This window comes from Spermophilus citellus (assembly GCF_964194105.1).
Source record: "Spermophilus citellus genome assembly, chromosome: 1".
Lineage (NCBI taxonomy): Eukaryota > Metazoa > Chordata > Mammalia > Rodentia > Sciuridae > Spermophilus > Spermophilus citellus.
This window is the reverse complement of record NC_138182.1, coordinates 207,278,724-207,292,790: the sequence shown is the minus strand read 5'-3', so window position 1 is coordinate 207,292,790 and position 14,067 is coordinate 207,278,724. Positions and strand designations below refer to the sequence as shown.

General features: G+C 39.5%; 1 protein-coding gene across 1 annotated transcript in view; it reads left to right on the top strand.

The window, feature by feature from the left end:
• Nucleotides 1-2,874: 2,874 nt before the first annotated feature.
• LNPEP (leucyl and cystinyl aminopeptidase) overlaps nucleotides 2,875-14,067 on the top strand; it is an 88,089-nt gene continuing 76,896 nt past the window's right edge. Inside the window, exon 1 of the mRNA XM_081288726.1 lies at nucleotides 2,875-3,009. Within this exon, the coding sequence (XP_081144852.1) occupies nucleotides 2,991-3,009 (19 nt within the window). The 5' untranslated portion in view covers nucleotides 2,875-2,990. The remainder of the gene's footprint in view (nucleotides 3,010-14,067) is intronic.

Below are 14,067 nucleotides of genomic sequence, written 5' to 3'. Positions count from 1 at the left end.
CTTGCGGCCAGGGTTCGATCCTCAGCAACACATACCAACAAAGATGTTGTGTCCGCCGAGAACTAAAAAATAAATATTAAAAATTCTCTCTCTCTCCTCTCTCACTCTCTCTTTAAAAAAAAGAAAGTAAAATGGGTTTCAGTAGTAAAATTGTAATACTTTTCCTCAGAAAGATTTTATGAAATTAAATATAAAACAGCACACAACATGACAAAATTCATTATTATTCTTTTGAGGGTGGCTAGGATGCTGAAGCATATTGTTTTGTTTACTTTTTGCCCACTAGATCTTAAGTCTTTTAAAGAGTCCTCAATGTCTTTTTATGTATGTAAGAACAGGGAGTGTGAGGGGCAAAGAAATTGTTTGCTTCTGTCAAATCTCACTAAGATATCTTGATCCACCTATATTTGCTAGTGCAGTGGGGAAACATTTTTGCCACAAGTCTGCAGAGTTGAAGTATTTAAAACAAAACACAAGACCACATGTTTCACACTTAAAAGCATAATAGACTGTAGCTGAAGGGTGAGGTGGAGTGGGGTGAGGTGAGATGAGGTGAGGTGGTTTAACAAGCTATGGAGTTTTAAATATCTCTGATACTAAGTGCAATGGCTGCAAAAATAACTCCAGAGAAACATGACATGACCTAAAATAAAAAGAGTCTCTTAACTAAGCAATGCAAAGAATCATTTTAACAAAATCCAACTTTGCTTATACTGTGTAATATCTGAACATTGACACACTAACCCTTGTGGTTCACTTTTTATTTTTGGTTGTGAAGTGCCCTTACAGGGTCCACCCTAAGGGCTATTATCTTTCACACAGTGGGAAGAGAGCAGCTCTGAAAAGTCATGTAATGGAAGCATTTTCTCTATATTGAACACAAACACATTAATTAGAAATATTCAATATAGATACACTTTTTTTAACATTGGCTGTGAATTATAGCTCTAAGTATCACTGTTTCCATTCACTCATTCATTCAATAATTATTCATCTCATACTTATCTAGGCAACCTTAAAAAGGGCAATCACTCTGTCCTCAAAATTTTTGCATTCTCAAGAGGAAGATTGATAATAATTAAACGAAGAACCAAAACCATTGTTTTGACAGAGTTGAATGCTGTAAAGAAGTAAGGCCAAATCTTTATAGAGCAGACAGTGGCTGTTTTAGATGTGTGGTCAGAACAGCGTTCTTTGCAGAAGTGATATCTGAGCTGAGACTTAACGGACAAGAAGAAATCAGCAGACAAAATACCAAGAAGGAACAACTAGTTCTTTTTGCAACGGATATGCAAATGAATGGTTAACAATGCCGTTTGGAATTTGGCACTTTCAGGAACAGCTAGGAGGCCTCTGTAGCCAAAGCATGGTGAGCATGTATTGATAAGGTCCTAGAGTTAGGTAAGGAGTTTCACTTTTATTCTAATTAAAATTGGTATTCATTTGAAGTTTTAAAGCGGGGTGGGAAGTAAAAGGTGTAAGACAATTGAGATTTTAAAATACGATATTGCACTTCGATTTCATTTCTCTGAACCCAATTTCTAATTCTGGTGTTGGTCGAAAAACATCCTGGCCCTCCGTCCCTGTTTGCCCTCGCCTAGGCTTGTTTGCACCCGACGCCCTGCTGTTGACAGCCTCAGAGGACTGTGTGACAGTTGGCAGGCGCAGTGAGGTGCCTCCGGAGCCAAGTCGCTGCAGGGGCCAGAGCTGCGGGAGGGGAGGAGGGAAAGGAGCGGTGGCTGCGCCTTGGGAGGGGGGAGGCCTTTGCCGCGAGGGTGGAGGCGATGCGCACTCGGAGAGAGGGATGAGGAAGAGGGCGGAGAAGTGTTTCCCCGGGGTTCACGGGTCCACCGACGATTCTGTCTCGAAGGCTCACCAGAGCTGCCGGGATTTGGCATTGGAAACAATGGAGACTCGGGGCTGGAGACAATGGCGCGAGTGTTGGGGGACTGGAGAGACTAGGAGAGCGTCTTTGGCCTAGCGCCGCAGGGCCAGGCCCAAGGCCCCAGAGACAGCGCCCCAGGGAACCGCAGGTGTTGATTTAGAACTGAGATCAGGCGAGCCTCTGCCCACAACCTGCGGCGCCTGGGGCCCGGCCGGGAGATCCGGCGCCGGGTTTTTTGATCCGCCCGCATCTTGAGGCCGCGCCTAGAGCCGCCAGCTCGTGGACGCGACCCCGAGCGCTGTGGGGTCCGTGGGCGTCCCCGCCCTCACTTCGGTCTCCTAGCCAGCGAGAGACAACTCTGGGACAACTCTGCAATCGGCGGGCAGCCCTGCGGAAAAGACCCACATCACTCGCTCCTTTGGCCTTTAAGCGATTTGCCTGGGGCCAGTCTCCCTGGAAACCGACGTTCCGCGGTCCGAAGAGTGACTTTTCCTCCTCAGGATCCTGCTCAGCCTTCAGATCTCGACTTCAGTGGCACGTCCTCAGCGAGGCCTCACATCACCAAGCCAACTGAATGAACGACCCACTCCCTCTCCATCACTTCATCCTGACTGAATGCGCAGTGGGGCACTGATTTTACTCTCGCGTGTCTTCTGCGTTTGTTTATTGTCTGTCTTTGGAATGTCCGCTCCACAAGGGCGGGGCGGTGCTTTTCTGGCGCAGAGCCGGCCTAGCGGCGCCCAGGAACTGAAGGGCCTCCACGTTGGCTGAAGAAGTGAGCTAGCTTCGCGGTTAGGGAACGCGGCGGCCGCTGGCACTTCTGGAAGGGGCGGGGCGGGGCTCGCGCTGGCCCCGCCCCTGCCGCTCTTTCCCCGCCTCTCCCTGAAGTCCACCGAGGGTTGAGCTGAAGCTTGGGGCTCCGGCCTCCCTGGCTCTTTCTGCAGCCGAAGCGAAAACCCGGAACGGCGGAGCGGCGCCGCCCCACGCGGCACCTCCCCGGCAACCCTCAAGGCCCCGCTGGGCATGCTCAGTCAACAGGGCCGCTTCAGCTCTCGGAGTAGGAAGCTCGGGCGCTCCGGCTATAAGGAGCCGCAGCGGGGGGAAAATGGAGCCCTTCACCAATGGTGAGTGGACCTCGAAACCCGGTCTCTCGGGGCCTCGGTGGGTCGTAGACTGTGGTGACACGCGGGGCCGGGCTACCGTCGTCCGGGTTTCCCACGAGGGCTGGGGGGCGGTGGAAGGGGGTCCGGAGGCAGCCTGCTGGAGGCTCGGGCGGCGGGTTTGGCCACTGGGGGCTGGCGTGAAGGTCAGCACCAATGCCTGCTCGAGGTGCGGCCACGACCCAGCGCTACTTTACACCGCCGAACCACAAAGTTTGGGCTAGTGCGCAGAGGAGGGGGCCGCGGGAAAGTTGGCATCCTGGCTTTGCCCTCGTAGAAGGCGGTGTCAGCCTCGACTCTCCAGCAGGAAGGATTAAACTGTGGCTGCCGCCAAACCCAACTTCTGCCCCGGTGGGTGAGGAGCTGTCCCCCTGTCCTTCAGCGAGTTGCGGGACTGACTTCTTTTAGTAGGGCGCGGTGGGGATGCGGGGCATGGCAGGGTAATTTCGTGGAAGGAAGGGAAACTTACGGGAAGATTTCCTCGCCCCTGCCGTGAGCCTCCGAAGTGCTGCCAGCATTGCCACTGTTTATTTCTGGTGCACTCTGCAGGGCGATCACGCTTCCTTTCACTGACTCCTGATATTATCAGTTTTTCAATCAAGAACTCTTTGAATATGAAGGATCTTTCAAGGTAATATCACAATTTATGGCAGGTGTTAAAGCGGGAGCCTGTATCCTGAAAACAGCCACAGCCTTTTACCGAATGGAGTGAATAAATCCCACCCTACTTAATAGCTTTTGTTTGGACCAGAAGGGCTGGAGTCAAAATACAGGAGTGAGATACCTGAACCATTTTGCAGCATTTGAGCTTATGGATTCCCCTTTAGGATAGAAAGTAGGAAAACTGCTAATAAGGGAGCCTACATACTAAAATTAGGGGATTCACTCCAGGTGACACGTGTTTTCCTGCGGGATGATTGGTTACTTCAGGTAGAGTATCGCATTAATAGGATACAAAAGTCTATACCTTGTTGAGTTAGTTCACCCAAAAGACAGATATTGTCCACTATATCCCAAACTCCAGCCAGACTTGTATACTTTGCTTCATTCATGGGATGAAGAACTATTAATTATATTCTCCTTATCCCTAATTCAGACAGCTTTATTCTACTGCCATCTTTCTGTCTGTACTGTTTAATTAGGCTTAATGATGATAACTTTAATTGTGAATTTTCTTTCATATTCAGGTTCTACCTGTAAGTGCTAAGGTTCTAAGAATAGTCTAGTAAAGAGTTAAAGAAGATATGAGCTGAAAGGAACCAGAGACCATCTAGTATTTGAGTGTAAAATATGTATTAATACAGGTCATTAAGTCATTGTAAGTGAGTATTTCAAAGGCCTATTTTTTATCCTAGGAATAATTGTATCTTCCATGTTTGTAGGATTTTAAATGTGACATTTCATCTAATTAAAAAAATCACAAGACTAAATCACTTATTTGATCAAGACTAATGCGAATTGTTTTACTGAACATTTACCTACAGGATTAAAATACATTTCCAAGTCTTAAAATTAATCTTCTCCCCTCAGAATATCTTACTCTAGATGTGACTAAATACAAATTGTCACAATTGGAAGGACAGTGGCAAAATCCCAGAGAACAACAACAACAACAAAAAAGCAATACTTAAATTTTCATGTAGAAAATTGGATTTCTAATCCTTTCGTGTCTATTATCCATATTTTCAGAGTTGATGCTAGAGACAGATTGACAATGTATCATTTTGGTTACTGTAGTTTCACTACTTGGAACTTGAATGAGCATCCTTTAGCAAGTAATATAGAAAGTACAGCAAGAAATTATATGCTGGCAGTTTGAGGTACTTTTCAGGTTTTAGGTAGGTTTAATTCAAAACTTTGGAAGATTTGCTGTAGAATTTTCTAATATCTTCTAACATGACATGACATAATGGTAAATATGCTTATCTTTGCACTTAATTCTTTTGAATGCAGAAAATATGCACATATAATTTTGTCATCTGTCTGGGTGTTTTGTTGCAGAATAACTATTAGAATTTATTATTGAAGGATTTATCAAGCTTGGTATTGGCTTTTGTTACATGTTCATCCTCATTTAATAAAATCTTTACCACTTATGTTTTCTCATATGTCCATATTTAGACAAAGAGGTGGGGAAACTTTAGAACAGCTTCAGTGGTTCAGGACCACATATCTTTCAGTTAAAATCTTGTCAGTGGTTCCACCTCCTGACCTATATATTTGTAAAGGAAGTGAATTTAAACATTCTGGCCTTTAAGATTTGTCTATCCAGTAGGGATTTCTGTCATTCCTCCATTTCCTGTCAAAAGTTGCTGCTCTCCCCAGCACCACACACACACAGACAAAAGTTGCTGCTGATGTGGCTCATTTTCTTGGGTTCTGCTCTCTACCTGTTGATGATGAGTTCATTTGATGAATATCCTATGTTGTTAACATGTCCGGGTAACATGCTGCTACAACCCATATAACATGCATGTTTCCAGAAAGAACTTATAAGGATGGACCTTAGGGTCGGGAATTCCCATTTGGTCCAGAAGATATTTTTGGCTTTGCCCTTGGAGAGGGACTGCTGACTATTAAGCTGAAGACTGGATATCTAATTTGCCTTTGGATCTCTGGTGATTGTTTTATGGGGAGAGAGATTTAAGATTGGTTTCACAATAACTCTTGTGTCTATTAGGCAGGTAGAGGTGAAACTTTTAGGAAGTAGTGATTTGTTCACTACAACCAAAAATTCTATGGCAATTATGTAGTTTTTTTTTTTCCTTCCCTTTTTGGACAGGAAAATTATACTACTAAATGAAGAGAAATAATTATTTGGTGTCTATCTTTGTCCTCATTTGCATGCAGGGTTGGCATATTTCAGACTAACTTAAATTCATATTAAGAAATGCTAAAGCCAAGGTTTACCTTCTGAATCTGATTGACAAGTTCAGAGGTTGGGCGTAGATATCAGCAACTTCATTTTTAGGATACTAGAAGTGTTCACAAGATTTGGAAACATGTTGATGAATAAATTTCCTGCTCTTATATAGGAGATATTTTGTCACTACTTCGTAGTTTGTAGTGTGATCTGAAGTAAATTTAGAGGTTGGAAAAGCATTGGTATTTGAAGAACCAGAATTGAAAAAATAATTTAAACAGCTTTATTTTTTTCATAGGAAAATAACTGCCATAATGACCATATTGCTATAGCTTGGTATACAATTATATATTTTTTTTATTTAAAAAAAGTTATTTTTGTTTACATTTTCAGATTGGTGTCTAGTTGAAAGTATTTTTCATTTCTAAAATGGAAAGTCTTGGCAATAAATTAGGTTTTTGTGGGTTATAAAGCAATATAAAATTGTAGCTTCATATGTACACATATATGTATGTGTGAGTATATATATATGTGTGTGTGTGTATAGATATATAACATTCTACTACAAATTATTGAATTGAAAGAAAACCTAATGAAATAAAAGCTCATAGTTTCTCTGTATGATAGAATATAGGTTAAACTGTTTTATCTTTCTAAGTTTTTTATTTCATTTGTGGAAAATCAGACTACAGTAATTGAGGATTAGCATCATTAACAGTTTAAGGCTGAGTTAGAAATCAGTGCAACTTTTAATTAGAAAGTAGTGGTAGAAACGGTCTTTGTTATTACTTAATACATTTCCAAGAGTGTCTTGAGACAAGATAAAAAACAGCATATTTTAGAAATGGTTGTAACCAGTGATTCTTATTTTTCTATAGGTGGTCTTTGAGAACTCACTCTGAAAGATACAGAACTAGAAAGAATAGTATAAAGAAATTATCATATGGAAAATAAGCAGAGGTGATTTCCTGGTTAGTCAGACAGACACCATCTTTGAATGCTCACTTATAAGTACATTTTCTGCTAGGCAGCAAAACCCAAAAAATGATGACAACAATAAAAAGCCCCAAACTAAAATGCAAATCTGTCATCAGACAGTGCTACCTAAGAGAAATGAACTGAGAGAATCTAGTTTTATTTTTCATGCTATAATAAAAATATGGAAATGTAGAAGAAGTTAAAAAAAAATGAGGCTTTGTCCAAGATAGTGTTCTAGTGATGGAAGAGATGTAGAATTGTCTTTTTATAACCTGTTTATATAATATTTGTTATCAATAAGTTTCTCTTTCTACTGACTTAGTGTAATATTCTTATTAGGGAACTAATATTCTTTTTTAAAAAATAACTTCATTTTGTTTATTTAATTTGGTGCCGAGGAATCCAGTGCCTCACACATGCTAGGCAAGGGCTCTACCACTGAGCCACAACCCCAGACCATGGAAATTAATATTCTTATTAGCAGTGTTGTGACCCTTTCTGTGAAAACATTAGTAATTGAAATATGGAAGAATTTAACCAACATCACCTCAGAATTCCGGATAGAGCTAGATTAGGTCTGTGGTTCTTGGCAATTGAGGTGACAGTGCAGCCGTGTTCTGTCAGTTATCTCATGTCTTGAAAGCTAGGAGTTGAGCTCATGCTACTTGGCTATAATACCGTGGGAGCAGCCAGAAAAAGTATTTTTTTTTCTTTTTAAAAAATCCCTAAATATGTACCTTTTCTGAATGTTCACAGGAAACCCAGATTGGAAGTGGTGAAGTTTTTGGAACCCCTTTTCATGATATAGCTGCTTTTATATCTAGTAGCTTTTGTAGAGAAGGCTGCTTATTGTCCTAGTGTTTCTGAACAGAAATGTAACATTAAGATTCCTGAGATGGTATCTTAGGGTGGTTTTGATTTGCATTTCTCTGACGGCTAGAGATGGTGAGCATTTTTTCATGTACTTGTTGATTGATTGTATGTCCTCCTCTGAGAAGTATCTGTTCAGGTCCTTGGCCCATTTGTTGATAGGGTTGTTTGTTATCTTATTGTTTAATTTTTTGAGTTCTTTGTATATTCTGGATATTAGGGCTCTATCTGAAGTGTGAGGAGTAAAAATTTGTTCCCAGGATGTAGGTTCCCTATTTACCTCTCTTATTGTTTCTCTTGCTGAGAAAAAACTTTTTAGTTTAAGTAAGTCCCATTTGTTGATTCTTGTATTTAACTCTTGGGCTATGGGCGTCCTATTAAGGAATTTGGAGCCCGACCCCACAATATGTAGATCGGAGCCAACTTTTTCTTCTATCAGGTGCAGAGTTTCTGATTTGATATCTAGCTCCTTGATCCATTTTGAATTAATTTTTGTGCATGGCGAGAGAAAGGGGTTCAGCTTCATTTTGTTGCATATGGATTTCCAGTTTTCCCAGCACCATTTGTTGAAAATGCTATCCTTTCTCCATTGCATGCTTTTAGCGCCTTTATCAAATATAATAAAGTGGTAATTTTGTGGATTGGTCTCTGTGTCCTCTATTCTGTACCATTGGTCCACCTGCCTGTTTTGGTACCAGTACCATGCTGTTTTTGTTACTATTGCTCTGTAGTACAGTTTGAAATCTGGTATCGCTATACCTCCCGATTCACACTTCCTGCTTAGAATTGCTTTTGCTATTCTGAGTCTTTTGTTTTTCCATATGAATTTCATGATAGCTTTATCTATTTCTACAAAACCACCCTAAGATACCATCTCACTCCAGTAAGATTGGCAGCCATTATGAAGTCAAGCAACAATAAGTGCTGGCGAGGATGTGGGGAAAAGGGTCCACTTGTACATTGCTGGTGGGACTGCAAATTGGTGCCGCCAATATGGAAAGCAGTATGGAGATTCCTAGGAAAGCTGGGAATGGAACCACCATTTGACCCAGCTATCGCCCTTCTCGGTCTATTCCCTGAGAACCTTAAAAGAGCATACTATAGGGATACTGCCACATCAATGATCATAGCAGCACAATTCACAATAGCTATACTTTGGAATCAACCTAGATGTCCTTCAATAGATGAATGGATTAAAAAACTGTGGCATTTATACACAATGGAGTATTACGCAGCACTAAAAAACGACAAAATCATGGATTTTGCAGGGAAATGGATGGCATTAGAGCAGATTATGCTAAGTGAAGCTAGCCAATCCTTAAAAAACAAATGCCAAATGTCTTCTTTGATATAAAGAGAACAACTAAGATCAGAACAGGGAAGAAGAGCATGAGGAAAAGATTAACATTAAACAGAGACGAGTGGGGGGAGAGAAGGGAAACTGTATGGAAATGGAAGGGGACCCTCATTGTTACACAAAATTACATATAAGAGTTTGTGAGGGGAAAGGTGAAAAAAAAACAAGGGAGAGAATTAAACAACAGCAGATGGGGTAGAGAGGGAAGATGAGAGGGAAGGGGAGGGGGGATAGTAGGGGATAGGAAAGGTAGCAGAATACAACAGTCATTAATATGGTATTATGTAAAAATGTGGATGTGTAACTGATGTGATTCTGCAACTTGTATTTGGGGTAAAAATGGGAGTTCATAACCCACTTGAGTCAAATGTATGGAAGATGATATGTCATGAGCTTTGTAATGTTTTGAACAACCAATAAAAAAAAAAAGATTCCTGAGCCCACAGAATGGTGTTAAGGAGTCCATTAAAACCTAATCTGTTGTTGTAATCCATTTGTAGTTGTCCTAGAAGCACCTTTAAGAGTTCAAATCCTTCAGATATCTTTGGGAAAAATTGGTATTTGAGAGCAGAAGCTGTGATAAAGATGAAAAGAATGTAGAGATTTGGGAGTAAAGGAGGAAGCTGCTGGTCAAAGAGTTTTAAAATGGTCATGCCTTAAGCCTTGCAAAGTCTTTGGTTTAAAAATGATCCTGCAATGGAGAGCAAAGACACTGTTGTATAGGGTTGAAAGATAGTCAGGGATAAAAGAGGAGAGGTAGGTGGGTCTGGTTGGATAAAACAAAATTGAGGAGTATGGGGATGAATAAGTTAAGACTGGCATTTGGATGCCCTGGCAGAAGAGAAAACATTTGCCAGGGATTTAATTATACTGCTTTCTTGCTATCCTAATCAGAAAAATAATAAGTTACTTATAAGTTACTTTCCTGAATATTTTATATTTGATTTCAAAGGAGAAAAAGTACAAAGAGGACTGTAGACCCATCCACATTTTCCCACCCTGGTGGTAGTTGCTCACTGTTTTTATTGCCTGGTTTTGCTGTCTTTTTCACTGGTGTTTATGGTTGAACAATGAACCAGGTTTTTTTTTTTTTCGTTTGTTTTTTGTTTATTCCCACCTTAGCATCTAAACTAGGAGGAAACCCAGTCATTTGCTAAATAAAATTCAGGTTTCTAAGAGAGTTTCAAAAAACAATGGAAAATGAAGTTTAATTGTAGGGAGACCCTTTGAAGTTCTTTTCCTTCTTGTGTGTATTGCTTAGTGAAGGTCCTCCTGGACATTCCATTTATTTCAAGAATGTTGTCACAGAAACAAAACTTGAGTCTGCTGTCTGGACTTCTCTAAATTGGGGGAACCCTTTTTCAGCTCCACAGTGCTACAGGGGGAGGCTAAGCAATGATATGGGATGAAGAAAGTAACAAAAGTCTTCCTGGTGTTTCTGTGTGGAAAGCTTCTTTAGTGGAAGGGAACAGAAGAATGGGGAGTACAATGAGAAAAGGATTCCTCTGTGTGTTGAGTTTCTTCCTTCATTTTGCAGCAAATGATGGCCAGGGCTTTGCAGTGCTGTTTCCCAGACAACTGCCTCAGGTATCATTTAGTGTCATAGAGGAGATTTCTGGTGGAGGAGGAGGCTTTGAGCTATGGTGTTTCTTACATCTGAAACTCTTACTTTGTAAGATTTAAAACAGCTGTCAGAATATTCATCACTAGAACAGCATTATATTATTCTAAAATTGTTCTTTAGAGGAAAAATGCATAAAGATTAATGGGAGTGGTTGGGGAGAGCTAAGGATAGAAAAGGTCTTTTTAAAGTTGATATTGGTGGTATGACTTGAAGAGAGAAATAGTGTACTACTTGTCCACTTTTAGTTGTCAAAAGGGCTTCCAACCATGGATAAGTAAAAAAGGCTGTTACAGTCTGGAGTCTCAGTGAGAGCAACTGGTATACCCAAACTTACAGAGATCCCGAGTTTGGGTTTACATGCCCTTATATTTATCTAATCTTTGATGCTAAGCGCATCTGTCCTTGGGGCTATTGATATTGTCCTTTCAGTGTTTAGATTAGGTTACTAGATTAAAAACACAACTCAAGCTGAGCATAAAATATTGGGTGCTAGTCAGTGGGAATAAGAAATATATTGCTTTCTTTTTGTGTATGGTACTGGTAGGGAATTGAACCCAGAGGCTCTCTACCACTGAGTCATATCCCTATTCCTCACTACATCTGCTGTGTGTATGTGCGTGTGTGTGTGTGTGTGTGTGTGTGTGTGTGTATGTGTGTGTATGTATATGTGTGTATATATATATATGTGTATATATATATATATGTAATTCTCCTGTCTCAGCCTCCTGAGTAGCTGGGATTTCAAGCATGTGCCTGCATGCCTGGATAGAAAGCAACAACTTCTCTTCTATGTCAGTACTGGCTTGAGAGACTTGGTAATTTCTGGTTGAAGGAAGGTCACAGGAAAAAAAATTGAATGTGAAGAGGAGGGACTAGTTTGACTCAGTTTGATATACTTTGACTATACTTTGATAATATCGTATAATATGTTGAGTTAAATATAAGTAAGCACACTTTAAAGCATGATTTAGCTTTGTTCAAGTTCAGGTGTTCATTGTAGTGGAGCACAGTTACGGTTTAATTAATTTGGGAAATAGTATTGATATGAAGAATTGACGAATGCATGCATAAAAGCTTTTTCTTGGGCACAGAATTAAATGAAGATGATTCTTGGTATAAAAAGATAGGATGGGGTTGTGACTCAGTGGTACAGTGCTTGTCTGGCCCTGGATTCGATCCTCAGCACCACATAAAAATAAAATAAAGGAATTGTGTCCAACTATAACTAAAAAAAAAAGAAAGAAAAAGAAAAAATATATAAATGTGGTCACAATCCAAGCCTTTTGAGTAGTCATCATTAGTTTTTTAAAAATGGGTTAACAATTAGAAAACTGATCCTCAGTTGCAAATCGATGGGAAAGTTATTGCTATAGAGGTTTAAGTATCTCACACACATACACACACACACACACACACACACACACACACACCTTGGCTTATTGGTTTGATGAGTCAGATTAAAAAGTTTTTCAGAGAATTATCAGTAAAATAATTCTTTGTTCAAATCCATCTGAGATCAGGTTTGGAAAATGTACTCAACAACTGAGATATTTTCTAACAGATCAGCTTTCTGTATATACATTAAAGAGTTCTTATAGATTTCCTTTGCAGTGATCCTATTCAGTGATCCTTATTTTCTGCTAAAGAATTCACAGATATTCATTATGCCTAATGCCATATTTTCATTTTAAATAATGAATTATGATAGGTTCAGATGTTCTTTGAAACTATATCCAGTTGATGGAATTAGAAATAAGCTTTTTACCTTTAGATTTTTACAAAGGTATTTTCAGGTATACAGATTCACCTGTGAGATTAATGGGCATATTTATGTCATCACTGACAGTTCAGTTGCTTGTTAGGAAGTGCCCTGAGTATTATTAAGGACTGTTATACCTATATTAAGAGGAAGGATTTAAAATTATTTTACAAGATTAAGATTGTTAATTTGTTTGGGGCACAGGTTTGATATAAAAAACATAAATAATTTAGCCTAGAAAAAGAAAATTAAAACTAATTTGATATTTCTTAGCAAGAATATTGGCTGTCTCTTAAGTTAATTAAGTGGCATATCTTTACATGGATTTTTATCATTATCATAATGATAATGATAAATAAAACAAACTGGGCATGGTGGCTTACGCCTGTAATCCCAGTGATTCAGGAGGCTGAGGAAGGGGGACACAAGTTCCAAGCCTCAGCAATTTAGCGAGGCCCTGAGCAAATTAATCAGATGCTAACTCAAAATACGGAATTAATAGGGCTGGGGATGTAGCTCAATGATAAAGTTCCCCTGGGTTCAATCCCCAATGCTCCCCCCCCCCCAAAAAAAAGGGATGTGATACTTTCAAAAGTATTCACTGCGGTACACATTGCTGTGTTTTTTTAGTCTATGGGATACCATGTTGTACTTGGTAACTTAATGGTTGTTGGAGATGTCCTAGCCATAATTTTAAGTAGAAGTCCTTCCTCTGTGGCATTGTCAATAATTTTGTCCTTTTGTGGCATTGACGATGTTTTTGAATGTCTATTCAGCAATAATTCAATGATGTAGTATAGCAAATTTTAAAATTTTCTCTTAATTCCATATTAATCCCATTATAGATTATGCATATATATGTAGACTTTTTTCTAAAAGTCATTTGTAATGTAATATATATATATACATATATATATATATATATATATATGTATATATATATATATATATATATATAAATAAATATAACAATTTTTAGAAGATGTATGCTTGGGCTTAATTCTACTTTAATGAAACCAAAGAATAATAGAGTTCAAATTTAATTAATTTTTTTTATTTTTAAAACTTTCCATTTTTTTCTTATTAGATTTCTTCCATTTTGCATCATGTTAATTGTTTGTTCTTCATTGCTTATTTTTGTCTTGTAGAATAATAGTTTGTTCTTGTTGCTTATTTTGTCTTGTCTTGGAAAACAGACCTTAATTAACTTTTCTTGCTTTGGAGGCAGTGTTGGGAACTGGGATCAGGGAAGAAGCATAGTGTGGAAATTTTAGTACAGATTTTCTTTAATTTTTTTTTTGTACTGGAGATTAAACCCAGGGGTGCTCAACCAGTGAGCCACATCTCCAGCTCCTTTGCGCCCCTTCTTCTTTAATTTTAAGACAGGGTCCCACAAAGTTGCTTAGGGCCTCACTAAATTGCCGAGGCTGGCTTTGAACATGGGATCCTCCCAAACTGCTGGGATCATGGGAGTGTACCACCCATGGCACCCAGTTTCAATACTGTTTTCAACTGCCTCCTTTTACAAACATTTAATTTTTTTTCACTTGTGCCCATTTTTCTTTTTAGAA